The sequence below is a fragment of the Chiloscyllium plagiosum genome, chromosome 12, assembly GCF_004010195.1.
Source record: "Chiloscyllium plagiosum isolate BGI_BamShark_2017 chromosome 12, ASM401019v2, whole genome shotgun sequence".
Classification (NCBI taxonomy): Eukaryota; Metazoa; Chordata; class Chondrichthyes; order Orectolobiformes; family Hemiscylliidae; genus Chiloscyllium; species Chiloscyllium plagiosum.
In genome coordinates, this window is record NC_057721.1 from 51,238,768 (window position 1) to 51,258,788 (window position 20,021).

At 41.5% G+C, this 20,021-nt stretch overlaps 1 protein-coding gene across 1 annotated transcript in view; it reads left to right on the forward strand.

The window, feature by feature from the left end:
* The window catches only part of LOC122555511 (ATPase MORC2-like), a 97,794-nt gene that overhangs the window by 66,083 nt on the left and 11,690 nt on the right, over window positions 1–20,021 (forward strand). The window contains exons 16-20 of the mRNA XM_043701535.1: window positions 3,781–3,886; window positions 10,668–10,806; window positions 18,056–18,124; window positions 18,480–18,746; window positions 19,356–19,401. Of these exons, the coding sequence (XP_043557470.1) occupies window positions 3,781–3,886; window positions 10,668–10,806; window positions 18,056–18,124; window positions 18,480–18,746; window positions 19,356–19,401 (627 nt within the window). The remainder of the gene's footprint in view (window positions 1–3,780; window positions 3,887–10,667; window positions 10,807–18,055; window positions 18,125–18,479; window positions 18,747–19,355; window positions 19,402–20,021) is intronic.

Genomic DNA, 20,021 nt, shown 5'->3' on the forward strand with positions numbered 1-20,021 from the left:
AAGCTATAGAGTATTACGGCACTACGGTTTGCACTAAATTCCGTGCTCACGCAGACGGCAAAGAAGAAGCTGGGTTTTACAAAGCAAAGGTCATACGAGCATGGTGACAAGCCAGGCTTGTCTTGCCAGAAAGAGGAGTGCCCCACAAACCATTACGGCGATTAGGGAAGGGTCTGGGAACCTAACATGTGACTCCAAAAAGATTAATGTGGCATTCCAGAGATTTTACTCTAAGTTATACCAATCTGAGGGTTGTGAGGAGGCCAAAATGGAATCCTTTTTTAGAGATCTGAAGCTCCCGGATGTGACTCCCAAACAACAGACCTTTCTCAATGCCCCGTTGTCAGACAAAGAAGTGCAGGAAGATGTGAGGCAGCTTCAGAGTGGAAAGGCACCCGGTCCTGACAGACCTCCCAGTGAATTCTATAAGGAATTTATTAAGTATACTGTCAGGCCCGATGCTCAATATATTTAATGATTCATACAGTCATGATTGTCTCCCACCATCTCTGAGAGAAGCCAATATTTCACTTATCCTTGAAAAAGGGAAGGACCTGGAAGACTGTGCTTCATACAGGCCCATCTCACTCTTAAATGTGGGCTTTAAAATCCTTTCGCATTAAGGCTGGAGACTGTGTTACCTTCTATTATTAAAGAGGATCACATGTGCTTTATAAAGGGTCACAGATCCTCCAATAATGTTAGGAGGCTGCTTAATGTAATTCAAGCATGCCAACAGCGGTCAATACAGGGATTGGAGATTTCTTTAGATGCAGAGAAGGCATTTGACGTTGAGTGGCTGTACCTTTTCTATACTCTAGAGCAGTTTGGTTTGGGCAAAGTCTTCATAAAATGGGTAAAGGTTCTCTACTGTGTACCTCTCGCGGCGGTCATCACCAACGGGGTACAATCAAGCAATCTTAATATTTTTAGGGGCAGCAGGCAGGGCTGTCCCCTTTCGCCATTGCTTTTTATGTCGGTGATTGAACCATAGGCGGAGGCCATTCGGGGGATCCCAATATATCAGCTCCAGAAGTGGGGTCAAAATTACATAAGATTTTGTTGTATGCGGATGATGTGCTAATTTTTTTGTCAAATCCAGCAGTTTCAGTGCCTCGCCTGATACAATGTATTCGCGCGTTTGGCACTTTTTCGGGGTACATGATTAATTTTGCTAAATCAGAGACTATCCCTATAGGTGTCTTACGAAGGAGCTAGCTCTTGAGGGAGAATATAGATTCCCATTTAGGTGGTCACGGGGGGGGGGGGCTTTGTGTATTTACTCCAGTTCTGGATTGGCTGTTTAAAGCCAATTTTATTCAATTATTTGGAAAAATTAAACAAGATCTTCAAAGATGGGAGGCACTTCCAGTCTCATGGTTAGGTTGATTAGCGCTTATTAAGTTGAATATTCTCCCTCGTTTGCTATACCCTATATGGATGCTCCCCCTGATTTTCAATAAGCAAACACTCAGGAGGCGAAACGGCTGGTTCAGCTCCTTTATTTAGCATCGTAAGCGACCCCTCATTAAATTAGCCAAACTGCAACTGCCTCACAGATTGGGGGGGAGTGGACCTTCCAGACATTAAAAGCTACCAACTAAGCTTGATTTTGTCCTATGTGAGTGATTGGGTTTGTGGAGATCCTCTTTCAATATGGCTAGATATTGAAGCCTCCCAGGCAAGGTGCCCCCTTACCAGTTTGCTGTTTTTGGATAAGATGAGGACAGTTAGGGAATATTGCTATAACCCAATAGTCATCAATACTGTTAAATCATGGAGGGCAATTCGGCAGAGGATAGGCAATATTGACAAAACACCTTTGTTTACACCTTTAGTGGGTATGCTGGTTTTTCAACCGAGTATGATAGATTCAGGATTTAAACGTTGGGCAGCTAGGAGTGTGTCTTGCATGGGTGATTTATTTGAGGGAAACGTAATGATGTCCTTCGATCAGTTAGTACGGAAGTACGAGTTATCTAATAGAGACCCCTTTAGTTTTTTTCAAGTTAGGGATTTTACTCAAAAAAAGACCACAGTTTTGACTGATCCCTGCAAATCCGATATAGAGAGGGGGGTGCTTAGGGCTAAGAGTACACTCTCAGTCAGTACTTTCTATCATCAGTTGGGGGGTGCCACCTCAGATGAGTTTGATCGATTCTGCAGAATGTTGGAGAGAGAGCTGGGTGTTGAGGTCTCCTCAGAGACATGGGAGGATATTTGGGAGAATGTAAGGAAGATATCAATTTGCAATGGGACCCATGCTTTACAGTTGAAGATTCTCCACAGGGTCCACTTGGCTCCGGACCATTTGTCAAAATTTAAACCAAGGGTATCTTCAGCATGTCCCAAGTGCAAGGTCTGCACGGGCATTCTTACCCATTGTCTCTGGTCTTGTGGTAGGCTTCAAACATATTGGAGTGCTGTGGCAGGCACAATGGAGAGGATTTTGGGTGTAGGGGTTGAGAAGGACCCTATCTCTCTCCTTTTGGGCCTGCCCACTGTATTTCCTGCAGACCTGCAGAAGAAAAAACTTTTCATTATTCTCACGTTCTCTGCAAGAAAGAATATCTTGCTAGGTTGGATATCTGAAACCCCCCCCCTTCCCCGGGCCTGTCGGGTTGGCGTAAGATTGTTATGGAGCATATTCCCCTGGATTTTCTCACAAATATGGAACACCACAAAACTGAGAACTTTTACAAGACATGGCAGCCCTTTTTGGAATACCTTGACACAGGTTTATCTGCCACATGAATAAGGGCTTTTATATACCCATAATGATTGTGTTTACGAGTCCAATATCCAGGGAGGAGAAACTGTGAATGAATGAGCATTTTGTTTGGCTGGGCTGAGTTATTACTATTTATCTGTTTGTTTTGGTTATTTATTTATTTAGTTAAATAGCCAGTTTGGGTTTTTCTTTTAATTCTATATTTTTCTATGTATGTTTATACATTTGTACATGAGGGTGGGTTGGAGTTTTTTTATTATTTGGGTTTTTTGTACTGTTTTGACTTGTATTATTTTGTACTTGTAATATTAAACAATCTACTTTTTCAATAAAAAATATATTAAAAAAAAGGAAAACAGAAGGATATTTTTCTGTACATAATATTAAATAGGGTACATACGGGAGGATGCATTTAGGAGCAGCTTTTCTCTCACAGGCATCAGGACCTTGACATCAGGGCTAAATTGGAGTCAATTGTGTGGGGAGTGAGAATTTCCATTGTAGCTCCTCCAGCACTCATGAATATGCAGACTGGTTTTACAAGTAAGCTAGAGAGAAGCTGCCTTCATTTTGAGGTGCCATCACTCAATTTCTTAAATTTGTCAGCGAAGGCTGAGGTCACTAGTTTGGAGGTGGAGTCCCTCCTCAGAGCAGCCAATGGCTGCTGCTAAAGCCAAGCAAGCACAGAGGGTTTCAAATCCTGCCAGTGACATAGGCCTCCAGTTGGTCACTTGCAAGCCACCTCCAGGCATCTACACTGTTCACCAATTCTCCCTCTAGAGAAATAGATGAGAAAAAATGAGAAGCAGCATCCTGGACAACAGAGCATTATTTAGCATCCTCTTGTATTCTGTACTCCCCTTCTTCAGGGCTTAGACATTCTGTCCCAGGGGTTTGCACATACCAAAATGAATTATACATTTTGGGTTGCACTGCCCACAATTTTCAGATGATTAATGTTTTCTTGTATGGTTAATAGGGACTTGCTATATTGTTTAAAAAAAACTGTTATTTGCAGACAGTAATTTCTTAACATTTGTTTACATCAGACATCTGTCTAAAGTGGAGAAATTTGACATCCAACTTGGATATAAATGACAAAATATTTTCTGACATCTGGGTTTGCTCCATGAACCAAAATCCACAGCAAAATAGGTGAGTCTTATTAAAAATATTTTGTTAGTTATTATTAAAGGACCGTTTAGGTCCTTGAAGTGTTTTTGGCATATTTTATGAATGCTTTCAATGTCAAACCGTGTTGATGTCATCATAAATGTGCTTATTGTCTGAATTAATATAACTTCTTGGATGACAGGCATGCTATAACATCAAACTTTACTGATCAGTTATAATTAATTTTGAGAGGTCCAGGTTATCTTTAGCTCTCTTTCAATATGCGTTAGCATGTTTTCAGAAAGTAGGCAGTTAGTTTAGTCTCTGCAGATACCTTGGAGCGTAGAATGTGTAAATATGGGTGAAATTCACTAGCCTCCAGTTTTTCACTGTAGATGTATGGAATGACATCATTGAGTTTGGGGAATTAAATATCCTAGGAGAAAGTGAAGACTGCAGATGCTGGAGACCAGAGTCGAGAGTGTAGTGCTGGAAAAGCACAGCAGGTCAGGCAGCATCCGAGGAGCAGGAGAATCGATGTTTTGGGCATAAGCCCTTCATCAGGAATGAGGCTTGTGGGCCAGGGCTGAAAGATAAATGGGAGGGGGCGGGGGCGGGGTTTGGGGGAAGGTAGCTGAGAAAGCGATAGGTGGACAAAGGTGAGGCAGAAGGTGATAAGGTGGAGTAATGGACAGGTCTGGAGGGCAATGCCGAGTTGGAAGCTTGGGACTGGGATAATGTGGGGGAAGGGGAAATGAGGAAGCTGTTGAATTCCACATTTATCCCATGTGGTTGCAGAGCCCAAGGTAGAATACGAGGCGTTCCCCCTCCACGCATCGGGTGGTAACGGTTTGGCGGGTGGAGGAGGACCAGGACCTGCATTTCCTTGACGAAGTGGGAGGGGGAATTGAAATGTTCAGCCACGGGGCGGTGAGGTTGGTGGGTGCGGGTGTCCCAGAGATGTTCTCTGAAACGATCCGCAAGGAGGCATCCTGTCTTATCCTAGTTATGGATGTGGCCCGTGTGATACTGCTAAATGATAACCAGTAGCTGTGATCATGTTATCAATTTTTAACAAAAGATTCTAACCATGATAATTAAAATAGAAACTAAGTACTGAATCTTAGCCGGAATTGTCTTAAGTGTCATTCTTGTTGAGTTTCACTGGGGATTTCTCTTCATGCATCCTAATGAGTTTTCAGATATCATTGTCCCAAACATGCTTCATTAACCATGCACTGTGCTCCAATGACGCTCTGCTTATCTGATTTTCCCACTGGCTGTAGGCAGATGTACTTGCCTCTGGCAGGACATCCTGGGATTCCTGGTCCTGGCACCAATTTTAAATAAGCTGTTATACACTTCGTGCAACGCTGCAGGGCCAAAGTTATTCAGCATGGTTCATGAGACTTGACCCAAATATGACAAATAAGGGAACGTTGGTGCCCCGCTCTATGAACCTGGAAGTCCTCTTGAACAGGTGTAAAATAGGGCCATCTCCTTCCACCAGGACCAACAGAAAATGCCACAACACCAAACCCTGCCAACCTTGTCCAAGATTGACACCCAGGTAAGTACAGTGTGAGCTATCATAGGAATGCCCAGCAGTCTAGGAAGAAAGACAATAACTACCTCCACTCCACTAGGGGAAGTGTCACCATCTTCTCTCTGCTACCTCACACTCTATCTCTATCAGTGCACCCATCTTCCACCAAGGCTCTATCACTCTTACTATTATATGCTGTCACTACTCAATCCCCCATGCTTCTAACCCTGCTTGGCCCCTGCACTGCCTGCTCACTTACTCAGAGCACCTTACCCCTTTTCTCCAACCTGAAACTGCACTAGTATCTGTGCCAGACATTTCCATCTCATTCAATATTTCCCCTTTTGTCTCATTCAAGAAGAAAATGGCCCATAATAGGGCCACAAGAACCAGAATGGGAGGTGGGTTGTCCAACATTTGGCTCCTAACCATGACCACTCCAATGAAAATGTAGAAACATTTATGTCCTGGTGACCAAGTAAGAAGCACGGTCCATTACTCACCCATTATTCCTATTGTGAATGTAAACTTAACATGTCCAAAGTTTACCTTTGTTTGCAGTGCATCCTCTCCTTTGTCTCCTGCAAGTATGAGTGGCATTAGCATAATATCATGGCCAAGAAGATGGTGCTGCAAGGCATCCCTCTGAGAAGCACCAGCAAAACTGTCTCCTGCATGCCTCCCAGCAGCTCTGATAATGACTCCCTGGTTGAAACATTGGCTAGATTAGAGTTGGGAGCACCTGCTGGTGAGCATATCACTGCCATGTCACCACAGCTTGTTCACGAAAATATGCTGCTGTTCCCTGGTCCTGGCAGAGTCCAGGAACTAGCTAAACCCAGGTAGAGAGGACCCCATGGTGTCAGCAATTTATGATATGATTTATAAATAGATAGAGAAGCAACAGGCAGGTTTGTCAGGGGCACCAAGCAACCTGACATACAGGTTGCAGGACTGCAGAAATGTTATTGGGATCTTACCTTATCTCCATTCTGTCTGCCACACATAACCTAGGAGAAAGTGAGGATTGCAGATGCTGGAGTACCAGAGTTGAAAAATGTGGTGCTGGAAAAACACAGCAGGCTAGGCAGCATCTGAGGAGCAGGAGAATCAAGGGCTTATGCCCGAAATGTCGATTCTCCTGCTCCTCGGATGCTGCCTGGCCTGCTGTGTTTTTCCAGCACCACATTTTTCAACTCTGCCACACATAACCCTTAAGGCAAGACAGAGATGCTGTGAGCATTCAAGTAGGCACAAAGTAAGTGAGTTCACGCTTAAAGCAAATGAACATCCCTGAAATGCTTCCTGGTCCACTCTGTGAAATGGATTCCAATCTCTGTGCATAAAGTCCTTGCAGTAGATTGTAATAAGCAATGCCTGTGTACTCTGAGGTACAGCATTTAAGTGCCAAACCATACTACAAGTGGATCAAAGATGTGCCATAATGAGGCTGGTATGTCAGATGTTGGGAGTGTTTGGTCACTGCTCATGAAGTGCATCCTGAGATGTTAGTGTCAGGAGTCCTAGGTGAAGGTCTAGAGGAGCAAGTGACTAGCTCGAATCACCTTTCTGATTTTTAGGCTGGGAATTCTCAGTCTCTAATTTGTATCCAGCAGGTGGAAGAAAGGGGAAACAGCATATTTATAGGCAAGTTTAAGTATCAATGAGATTTACTGCATGCAGATAGGATTCTCACTAGTGACAATATTGTCTCTTCACTCAACACTTGTTTGGAAAGTTAGACATTTTGCTGTTATATTAAGAAGATCCACACTGGATATCTCACCCTATTTTTCCAACTTTAGTTCTTGCTATTTTATATACATTGGTTTTTGATTGGATGTTCTCCTTTACCACCTTTGTTAACCGTGGTGCTTCATTCTTCTCACGGTCTCATGTTACTCAGACTAAATCATTGCCCAGCGTATGAAATATCTGCCAAGATGTCTGCTGCTAGTCATCTACTGACCATCTTCTCAGTCTGGTTTCCCAGCATACTTCAGACAATTCTCTTCATCCCTCTGTAACTTCCCTTATTTAAGTTGAGGTCACTGGTTTGAGACCCAAGTTGTTTACCCTCAAGCTGAATTTAAAATTCTACCCTGCTGTGATCTGTATACCTGAGGGATACTGCACCATGAGATCTGTTATTAATCCTGCCGCATTACATATCATTAGATCTAAAAAAAAAGCTGGGTTCTGCAGTGTACTGTTCTAAGAAACAGTTCTGTGATGCACTCTACAAATTCATCCTCCATCTGATTTGTCCAATCCATATGCAGATTAAAATCACTCCTGACAATTGTAATGCTATTCTTCCATGCGACCATTGCTTCCTCATTTATACTTTGTATACCTCTAGGGAATTCTTTGGGGGCTATAGATGTTTCCTACCAATGAGTTCTTTCCCTTGCTATCCTTTATTTCCACCCAAACTGATTCCACGTTGCTACTTAACCATTGCACTGGTACCTTATTCTATTAACAACACCACCAACCTCATTTTTGCCTATTTTTCCAAAATATTAAGTACTTTTAAATATTGAGTTAATGTGAAACCATGTCGCTAATAGCTATCCAATCATATTCACTTATTTCTACTAGCGCTGTCAATTCCTCTATGTTGTTACAAATACGGCGTACATTCAGAAAAAGAGCTTTAATCCTTGACTTACTGCCATGATGACTTATTACCATGACTCCTTATTTTGGTTCTAATTTCTGCTGCACTCTTCTGCTTATATTTTCTGACCCTTCATGTCATGTTATCATTCACCTCTTCACTAATTTGCGTGTCTACTTTTACATTATTCAGTTTAAACTCCTCTCCCATTAATTAATTTAAAGCCCTACCTATTCAGCTCATTATGATTTGCCAGGGCACTAGTCCCAACATGGTTCAAATGAAGCCTAACCCAATGGAATACCACTCTCTTTCCCCAGTACAGGTGTCAGTGCCCCAAAAATCAGAATCCATTTCTCTCACACCAATCTTGCAAGCATTTACCTCTCTAATTCATTTGCCTTCACTGATTTGCATGTGGCTGAGATAGTAATCTTCAGATTATTACATTTTATTGTTCTGCTTTTAGTGATACCCCATGCTGTTCATAATCCCCCAACAGAACCTCTTTCCTAGTCTGATCTATGCCATTGATACCTACGTGGACTACAACAGCTTGATTGTTTCCCTCCGACTTCACATTTCTCTCCAGCTTAGAAGAGATGCCTTGAACCTTGGCATTTGACAGGTAACTTAATCTTTGGGAGTCAGTCTTTGCTTCAGAAAATTGCATCTATTCCCCTAACCATGCTATTCCTTATTATTATTAATGTTCTCCTTTTTACCCCCCTACTTGAATAGCACAGTATACCTCAGTGCTTTGTTCAGTTTGACTATCCTCTCTGCAGACTGTTCATTCATCCACCAAGGGGGAGAGAACCTCATACATTTTGAAGAAAGGCACTGTCTGAGGCTTCTCCAAATCTAAATTCTGGATTTCAATACCTGTCTCCCACCCAGTCACACTCTCCTGTCCTTGAACACAGACCAAATTAAGTATAGTTAAGGGGAAAGACTGTATCCTGAAAGTATGCTGATGTTAAAAAAATCACACAACACCAGGTTATAGTCCAACAGGTTTTTTTGGAAACACTAGCTTCCGGAGCACTGCTGCTTCATCAGGTGGTTGTGAAGCAGGACCATAAGACAGAATTTATAGCAAAAGGTTACAGTGTCATGCAACTGAAATGATATATTTAACAAACCTAGATTGTTGTTAAGTCTTTCATCTTTTAAAATGGGTTGCAGGTTTTGGTTCTTTAATATGTAAATCCCAGAACTTCTTTTACGTCACATTCTCAAGATAACTTAAGGTTGTATTACAAAAGTGACATCTCAAATCACGCAATGCATTAAAGGTGTGAGGTTAGAGTCTGTCTGCATCCCAATCTTGAGTCAGATTGGTTCTATTTCTAAAGTGGAACTTAGAAAATATTACATGGATTGACTGCCTGCAGATTGTGCATTTTATGAGCAAAATAGAATGTATCTACAAATATAACTCTGCAAATACAAATTAACCCCATAGACATATATGTGTGTGCACATGCAGGACAGAGAGAGAGAGACAGAATGTGCATTTGAGTGTGAGTGCACGTGAGAGAGTATGTCTGCGTGTGTGCAACCTTGGTAAAGTGTTTATGTGGGTGTGATGGGATATATGCCTGTGAGAGGGTGCCTGCTGGTGTGAGTGTGGCGGATGCATGTGTGTGTTTATGAGAGAGGGTCTGTGTGAGTTTGGGGGTGTAAGAGTGTGAATGTGTGTGTGCTTGTGTATGTGTCTGAGAGAGTGTATAATGCAGTGGGGTCACCTGTAGTGTGACATGAACCCACAGTCCCGGTTGAGGCCATCCTCATGGGTACTGAACTTGGTTATCAGCCTCTGCTCAGCCACTCTGCGTTATTGCCTGACCCAAAGTCTGCCTTGGAGGATGGTCACCCGAAGATCTGAGGCCGAACGTCCCTGTCTGGTGATCGTTGCATGATGTCCATTCATCGCCATTGTAGCATCTGCTTGGCCTTGCCAATGTACCATGCCTCAGGGCATTCTTGCCTGCAGTGTATGAGATAGACAACATTGGCTGAGTCACATGAATACCTGCCACGTACATGGTGGGTTGTGTCCTTATGTGTAATGGTGGCTTTCGCCGGTATCAGTGTTTATAGTCTGAACTCCAGCTCAGCAACTCTGAGGCCAAGTTCCTCAACTAACCAACACTTATCGCAGATCACATCAGCTCCAACATATGACAACTACAATACATTGTCTGCCCAGCATCTCTCTTCTACGTAATGAATTAATTCAGATGTTAGATATTTTAAGAGAATTTCTTAACCAAACTCTTCAGCTGTAAGAACGTCTACTGATCAAAAGAGACACAGATGAAATATCCACCAACCAATTACTTACTTACCCATGATGTCTCACTTTGGCTTTGACAGGTAGAAACAGGTGAAGGAACTCTGTGTCACTAGTTTTTATTTCCCACTGTCACTGTCCTTCCTTATGCAGGTCTATTCTTCAGTCCACTTTGTAGTGATCCAACATTAATATTTCATTAAAATAGTGGGCACAGCAATTTCTTATAGCAAATACATCATGTCCAGATGGAAATATTTTCACCAATGTTTTTGTACTACATTTTTATATTGAATTTGTTCAAATAGAATAGAGTAAGCTTTAATTGTGTTAGTCAATTTTTGTTTTTTTTCAGCTGCGATCTACCAGAACAGTTACCCCATATTCCGTTTGGAACTCCACTAAGGGGATCAGTAATGTCTGATGAAAGGAAAGAACTATTGGAAAAAGCAGTTCATCGGCACTGGGAAAATGTAGCTGCCTTACAATTTCAGGTAAGTATTCCAACTGAAAATGTCAGTTTTCCTTGTGTTCATCATTTTGAGATAAAAACGGAAACTTATTTTTCTACCTTGCCTTGGGTTATCGACAATTTCTAATTCTTTTTAAGTGAAAACAACAGAAAATAATAAAATTTAAAAACCAAATGTCATCAGTAATTGCTACGTCTTGGACTGAAAGAATAACATTCAAATGCTAAATCTCTTCTAATTCTTTCCTTGAATATTATTAGTGGCATACAGTGCAATGGTGGGTGATTTTATTTTCAAGACAGGATTTTGTTTCCACAAGAAATTTGTGATGGTCACTCCTACCAATATCGTCACGGTCAGATAAAGCTGCAACAGGTAGATTTGAGGACAAGATAGAGTAGATGTTTTTCTCTGGCTTGCAGCTGAAGGGACATATGCGATTGCATGTCTACTGGAAAGGAAAAGTTGGTTTTGCTATCCAGAATAGGATTTTGTACACACTACCGGAATTCCCCAGTTTTATAAATGAAAGACTCATGATAATTCATCAACATCTCAGTTACATTAAAAAAAAATGTACTCCATTGTCAACACTTTTATGCTCCAATTCTTCATGCTAATGAAGATGTTCAGGAATAATTTTATTCTGACCTTGATGAATTCCTCACTGCCATCCCAAGAGTACAAAAGATTGTTCTTCTGGCCAGAATTTAGGATTGCAAGAGTTGGATCACGTATCCAATTTCAAAAATTGAAATTTTGGGAAAACCAGGGAAAGGCTATTGAAACCAAAAGAGAAAATGCTGGAAAATCTCAGCAGGTCTGGCAGCATCTGTAAGGAGAAAAAAGAGCTGACGTTTCGAGTCTAACTGACCCTTTGTCAAAGCTAAAAAAAGGGAGAAATAGGGAGATATTTATACTAGGCCGAGAGAAGGTGAGTCATGGCTCCAGAAGCAAAAGTAGCCATAAAGAGATTAATCGCCCTATAATCTCTCTATGCACTGTCATTATCACCTCTTTATTGCTACCTTTGCTTCTGGAGCCAAGACTCACCTTCTCTCGGCCTAGGATAAATACCTCCCGATTTCTCCCTTTTTTTAGCTTTGACAAAGGGTTAGTTAGACTCAAAACGTCAGCTCTTTTTTCTCCTTACAGATGCTGCCAGACCTGCTGAGATTTTCCAGCATTTTCTCTTTTGGTTTCAGATTCCAGCATCCACAGTAATTTGCTTTTATCCAAAGGCTATTAAAATATTGTCCCCTTGCTAGAAAGTGTGTTCAGTGTGGTATCAATATAATTAACACATTTTATGGCAGATATAAAACTACTTGGAGGCTTCCTAGCTCTAAAGCATTAGTAGCTCCTCGATTATGTCATTCTTGGGTTAGAAATTTAAATGATGTTTGTACCAAGTGTTTATGATGAGGATTAATGCCAGAGGATGATCATAGACTTTTCAGTTGCTGATGCACATCGAACTCTCACCAACACATCATAAGACCCAAAATTCCAAGTGGATCGTTGCCTCACCGCTGCAGAAGCTCATGTGCTGTTGTCAACCAACCAGGAAAAACTTACACATGTTCTTCTTGATGCCAGTTAATTAAACATTCAGGCAAAAGTATTGTGTAATCAACAACAATGAACTGAACACCACGTCCAGATGGCCAGGAAGTGTGTCCCTTTTCTCGACTTTCAAAGGGGCAATGCTCCAAGGGAGGACAAAGGGAATACTTCAACAACCTGCAGAAACCTTGCTTTGAGCATAGCAGCATTGGCATTAATGACTGGGAAGAGCTTGGTATCAATCTTTCCAAATGGAAAGAGTTTATCTATTATCAAATATTACATGACTCCAGATATTGGTGAGGATGTATACAGTATATACATTATTACGGTATGTTAATGACTTGGATGACGGAAGTAAATGTATTGTCACCAAGTTTGCATGACATAAAAATAGGTGGAAAGACAAGTGATGAGGATGACTGAGCCTGCAGAGGATATAAACAGATTAAGTGAATGGACCAAATCATGGCAGATGGGATATAAAATGGAAAACTATGAGGCAGAAGGAATTGAAGAGCTGAATATTATTTAAATTAAGAAAAACTGCAGAAATCTACAGCACAGAGGGATTTGGGAGTCCTAGTACATAAATAGTAAAAAACTAACAACAGAGTACAGTTGGTAAAAAGTAAGGCAAGAGGAGTATTGGCCTTTTATTTCAAAGAGAGTGCAATATAAAAGTGGGAAATTCTGCTAAAGGTGCACAAGGCATTGGTTGACCACACCTAGAACACTGTAAACAGATTTGGTCCTCACTATCAAAGAAAAATTTACTGGCATTAGAAGTGTGTCCAGTGAAGGTTAGTTTAGGTTGATCCCAGATATGAAGAGATTTTCTTATGAGGAGTGATTGAGGATGTGGGCTTGTACTTTTTGGCATTCAGAAGAATGAGAGGTGATTTTATTGAAACATGTAAGATTTTTGGGGCCTTGAAAGGGTAGATGCTGAGAAATTGTTTCCGCTTGTAGGAGAGTCCATAACCAGAGAGCATAATTTGAGGGCCAGGGGTCGCCTAGTTAGGTCTGGGATGATGAAAAATTTCTTCTGAGGCTGGTGAATCTATAGTGAAATTCTTTAGAGCATAAGACTGTAGAGGCAATGTTGTAGTGCATATTCAAGCCTGACGCATATTTTTTAATTAGTAAGGGAATCAAGGGTTGTAGAGAAAAGGCAGGAAAGTGGAATTGAGGATTATCAGATGATACATAATCTGGTTGAATGGAGGAGCAGACTTAATAGGCCAAATGGCTCACTTTGGTTCCTACATTTTGTGATTCTTGGAGGATTTTGAAAGATTGACAGGCCTTTATTGTTTTCAGTGCCTAGGTTGATGTCAGATGGTCTGTCCAGTTGTATTTGTATTCAAATTTTCTATCACAATTCAGTACTATTGAGTCACTTGCTGAACTATTCAGGAAAGCTGTTATACATCTGCAGTGATCTGGAGTCATATCAGCCGGATCAGGTCGAGATGGCAAAAATGCTACCCTGAAGGATATCAGTGAACAGATGGACCTTTATGACTGAATTTATTTAAATAATTATTGTCACATATACTGAGATACAACGAAAAGTATTGTGGGCGGCACGGTGGCACAGTGGTTAGCACTGCTGCCTCGCAGCGCCAGAGACCCGGGTTCAATTCCCGACTCAGGCGACTGACTGTGTGGAGTTTGCACGTTCTCCCCGTGTCTGCGTGGGTTTCCTCCGGGTGCTCCGGTTTCCTCCCACAGTCCAAAGATGTGCAGGTTAGGTGAATTGGCCATACTAAATTGCCCGTAGTGTTAGGTAAGGGGTAAATGTAGGGGTATGGGTGGGTTTCGCTTCGGCGGGTCGGTGTGGACTTGTTGGGCCGAAGGGCCTGTTTCCACACTGTAATCTAATCTAATCTAATCTAATCTATTGTCTTGCATGCTAACCAGACAAATCATACCTTACATAAGTCCATCAGGGTAATGTTATAGCTACAGAGAAAGTGCAGAGAAAGATCAATATGAGCTGGAAGAATCTGTTCTTGAATCTGTTGATACATGTTTTCAAACTTTTGTATCTTCTGCCCGATAGAAGACAGTAGGAGAGAGTATAACCGGGTTGAGAGGGGTCTTTGACTACCTTGGCTGCTTTCCCGAAGCAGCGGGAGGTGTTGACAGAGTCAATGGAGGGAAGGCTGGTTTTTTTGATGGATTGGGCTGCGTTCACAACTCACTGTAATTTCTTGTGGTCTTGGGCAGAATAGTTGTCATACCAAGCTGTGATGCAACGGATAGGATGCTTTCTGTGTTGCATGTATAAAAATTGGTAAGTGTCATTGTGGACATGCTGAATTTCCTTAGCCTTCTGAGGAAGTAGAGGCATTGGTGTGCTTTCTTGACTGTAATATCAACATGGATGGACCAGGACAGATCATTGTTGATATTTACTTTGAGGAACTTGAAGTTCTTGACCACCCCCACCTCAGCACCTTGATTCGGACAGGGCCGTGTCCTCTACTCCACTTCCTGAAGTCGATGATCAGCTCCTTCATTTTGCCAACATCGAGGGAGAGATTGTTGTCTTTACACAATGTCACTAAGCTATCCATCTCTTTCCTGTCCTCTGTATCATCATTATTTCAGTTCTGACCCACTACAGTGGTGTCATCAGCAAACTTGTAAGTGGAGTTCGAGCTGAATTTGGCCACACGGTCAAGAATGTATAAGGAGTATAGTAAGGGGCTGAGTATGTAACCTTGGGGTCGAGAGTGTGTTGCTGGAAAAGCACAGCAGATCAAGCAGCATCCGAGGAGCAGGACAATCGTTGTCTTGGGCATAAGCCCTTCATCAGGAATTTTCCTGAGTATGTAACCTTGTGGGCACCAATGTTGAGGATTGTTGTGGAGGACTATTCTTACTGCTTGCAATCTATGGATCAGGATGTCAAGGTGCACAATAGGGTGAGAGTCCTACGTCTCTGAGTTTTTGAAATGAGATTGATTTGTAATTATGGTATTGAAGGTAGAGTTAAAGTCAATAAATGGAAGTCTGACATAGGTGTCCTTGTTATCCAGATGTTTCAGGGAGGAATAGGGCCAGGGATACAGGCATCTGTCGTGTCCTATTGTGATGGTAGACAATTGATCAAGGCAATCCAGGAGGCTTGAGCACTTCCTGACCTCTCCGCCCCCACTCCAGTCTGACCTATCACCCTCACCTATCGCATTTCTGACGCCCCTCCCCCAAGTCCCTCCTCCCTACCTTTTATCTTAGCCTGCTGGACAAACTTTCCTCGTTCCTGAAGAAGGGCTTATGCCCGAAACGTCGATTCTCCTATTCCCTGGATGCTGCCTGACCTGCTGCGCTTTTCCAGCAACACATTTTCAGCACATCATAATGGATGTCAGAGCCACCAGGCAATAGTCATTAAGACACGTTGCCTGATTTTTCTGTGGAACTGGAATGATAGTGGTCTTCTTGATGCAGTTAGGAACCTCATATTGAAGTAAGGAGAGGTTTAAAATGTCTGCAAATACTCCTGCTGCTTCCAGGGACTTCATTCCAGGCCAGCCATTTTCCAGGGGTTCATCCACAGGAAGACCAATCTGCCATCTGTGGTCGTGAGCGTAGATCCTGGTGCACCCAAGGTTGTCAGGGCACGTAACATCATTTCGCTGACCTTCTGTTCAAAATAAACATAGAATTCATTGAGGTCATCAGAGAGGGATGCATTGTTGTCAACGATTCTACTCAACTACGCTTTGTGCCCTATTATATCATGTAAGCCTTGCCACATTTGATATGTTTGTGTGGTTAGTCTGGGACTGTAGTTTAATCTGGTATTGTCTCTTGGCATCCCTGATGGCTTTGTGAAAATTGCACCTAGATTTCCTGTAAAGGACAGAATCACCTGACTTGAGTGTCTCAGACCTGGACTTCAGTAGGGAATGGATCTTCCTGTTCATCCATGGTTCTGGTTGGAGAACACTCAGATTGACTTCTTTGGTGTGTCATCGTCTACATTCTTACTGATGAAGTCTGTGATGGTGGTGGCATACTCATTTAGGTTGTTTCCTGAATCCTTGAATGTGGACCAGTTCACATTCTTGAGGTTGGCCTGATTTAAGTCACCAGCTACAATGACCTCTGAGTATTCCCTCTCACTTCTGCATGGGGTGGGATTTAAATTGCTGTCAGGATAGCAGAAGTAAACCACTGTGGCAGATTGTAAGGACGGCATCTCACCATTAGATATTCTAGGTCTGGGGAACTGTAACTCACAAGGATTGTCATGTCTAAGAACCAAAAGGCGTTGATCAGGAGGCAGACCCCTCTGCCCTTTGCCCTGACTGAGGACACTGTGCAGTCCATCTGGTGGATTGAGAAGCCCTCAGGTCGTAAGGCACAGTCAAATGAAGCAGGAGTGAGCTATGTCTCTGTAAAATAGAGCACACAACAATCTATCAATTTGGTTTTTACATCAATGAAATGTCAATTAAATTCCTCCAGCTGCCAGGGTGGCTTTGAAAGTCTGTCTCCTGGCATAATATTTCCATTATGCTACACTTCTACAACCCAATAAGTTGTTCAATGGGCAGAAGACAATGGATGAAAAACAAAACTGACAGACCTGAGCTTGCCTTTGCACATTCTGTATGAGGAGGATAAAATTGTACTGTAATCATTGATAATTTAACAGGCTCATTGGCATTACATAATAGATGGGGATTAAAACACGAGGCCACATAGTTAAGAAGGCATACAGTGTGTTAGCTTTTATTGGTAGAGGGATTGAGTTTTGGAATCATGAGGTCATGCTACAGCAGCCGCACTTGGAGTATTGCATACAGTTCTGGTCACCACATTATAGGAAGGATATGGAAGCTTTGGAAAGGGTTCAGAGGTACTAGGATGTTGTCTGGTATGGAGGGAAGGTCTTACAGGGAAAGGCTGAGGGACTTGAGGCTGTTTTCATTAGAGAGAAAGGCTGAGAAGTGACTTAATTGAGACATAGATCATCAGAGGGTTAGATAGGGTGGACAATGAGAGCCTTTTTCCTGGGATGGTGATGGCGAGCATGAGGGGACATAGCTTTAAATTGAGAGGGATAGATACAGGACAGATGTCAGAAGTAGTTTCTTTGCTTAGAGTAGTCGGAGCGTGGAATGCACTGCCTGCAAATGCAGTAAACTCACCAACATTAACAGCATTTAAATTATCTTTGGATCGACATATGGATGAGAATGGAATAGTGTAGGTTAGATGGGCTTTAGATTGGTTTCACAGGTCGGTGCAACATCAAGAGCCAAGCTGTAATGTTCTATGTTCTATATTCACAATTTTGCTGTGCCTCCATAACTGACATAGTGTGGGAATTATGAATTCCCAAGATTTCGATGATCAGGCAATTTATCCAAAATGTGGGATATGTCTGTATGGTCATATCCTGGCCACTGCTAAAGAGTGGGAGATTTTTTTCCAAAAAGGTTTGTCATGCTTGCTAACTTTCAACCATTATTTACTGTTTGTTTATTTATCCAGTTTGTCTTTTTTCTACTCTTTTGTAAAGTGCTTCTGGACATTTCCCAAGTTAATCGTAGTTTTATTTAGTTGTTGTTATTTTGCAACCTGCATGAAACAGAACATATTACCAGTGAAAGCCCAGCTGTTTTATCATTGCCTTAAAGCATTTCAAGGTGATTTACAATAAATTCTAATTGACTTACAGAAAACCTCTCCAATCAAGCCCTTAACATTCAAATTGCCACCAGACTTACACAGGAAGTCTATTTCTAAGGTAATTCTAAATACCTGCATAGTCTTAATGCAATAGTCATATATGTAATTATACCAATTTCCTGCAAATACTTTTTTTTAATTTCTTCATTTTGTACAGCTGATTTCTTTAAACCTGTATAGATAAAATAACTAGATTTTTGGGTGGTGGTTAAAATAATTTCAGAAACCTTAACTGCTATATCAGCATATTTTGCTAAATTTGTTATGCATGTGATTATGTGCACTGTATTTTTAAGTAAACGTTTTTTTATAAAATGTCATCATTATCTGCATATACCTGGCAACTTTGCTTACAAGCTGCAGAGAAGAAACGCTTCTAAGAATATAATGTGAATCTTTGTTTATTTTAACAGGACATTGCTTCCTCAAAATCTAATCCATTCCCTTTACCTTTTTCCACTCGAAAAAGACGACTTCCATCTTTTTCTACCAAACATAACAGAAGGTCAGAATCTTCAGAAAGCATTCCCTTGTCCCAGACCAAATGCTACAAATCATCAAGAAATGGGAAAACATTAAGAATCAATGGAAAATCTAGATCCGCTCCTGTAAGCTTGGAAAAACAATCCTACAGTTCTGTGAATTCTACTGAAGAAGAAGCTATTGTGAAGACGCTCCTGGTAATATAACTTATACATTGATATTTTTAATTGGCCTGTGCTTCACTGTGGCCATTCTGACAGCAACTCTCAATGGAGATTACTGGCCACTGATCCAGATCGAGGCGATCCTTGACATCCATCTGATCAGTGGTGCAAATAACTCTCATTCAATGTAAAACTCAACACCACACAGCTTCAATGGAGCATCAGACCAACTAGTTACTAAATTTGGTGCCCTCTTTGGTTTGTCAGACAGCCAATCTGTGCCCACTACTGCTACTGGAAAACTTGCCTAATTACAGTCTGTCAGGAAGCCATCCCAAAATGGCGTCATGCTCTTTTCCCATCTCCAAGCTTCCTAAGCAATTCCTAGAAGCCACAAAAGTCTTGGCAATCCCAAAGACTAACAGTTATCAGGGCTACCCAGTGTAGTGCTATTTTCTATAATATCCTCTTTTTAACCATCTGGCTCATAAGTAGCATCACAACAGAAGTTCTACTCTACACCCAAACAATGAAAGTATTGACCACAACATAATTAGATTCAGTAAATCTTTCTTTAAATTTCACCAGTTGAACATTGACTGGAATTTTACATTGTTTGTAATTTATTGTACTTATTTGCAGCTTCCAGTTAATAAAGTCCACAGTGAAGATCCTGTACTGTTGAGCAGTAAGAAACTTGTTATTTTGTACTACCACTACTATGAATGGTATTGTCTTATTCAGGCCTTTCGAAGTTAACTTAAATATGCTTGTCTGTTGGCTCAATGTTTGGAGTAAAATAAAGGAGAGCCTGTAGTGCAGTAATATTGATGCTGGAATAATAATCCAGAAGCCTAGGCCACTGCTCTGGGAACATAGTTTCAAATTCTTCCATGGCAGCTGCTAAAATTTGAATTAATAAATCTGGAATTGAAACCTAGTCTTATAATAGCATGAAACTTTTGTTGGCTGGTGTAAATAAAAATCTGATTCAATAATCTCCTTTAGGGAGGGAAATCTACCATCCTTGCCTGTTCTACGCGTGACTCTGGGCCCACAGTAATGGCCCTTTGAAATGGGCCTAGCAAACTGTTTTATTCAATGGCAGTTAGGGATAGGTAACAAATGCTGACCATGCCAGTGACCACCACGTGGGGGGCATAGTTGGAGAGAGGGAATAAATTAATCTTTTAGAATAGGTAATTCTGAACATAATAATCAAGTACCAGTGGTGGTATTGTTTAAAGATGTTTCAAGTGAATGTCTGAAACATGATGAAATAAAACCTGTTCCGTGCCTTTTACGCTG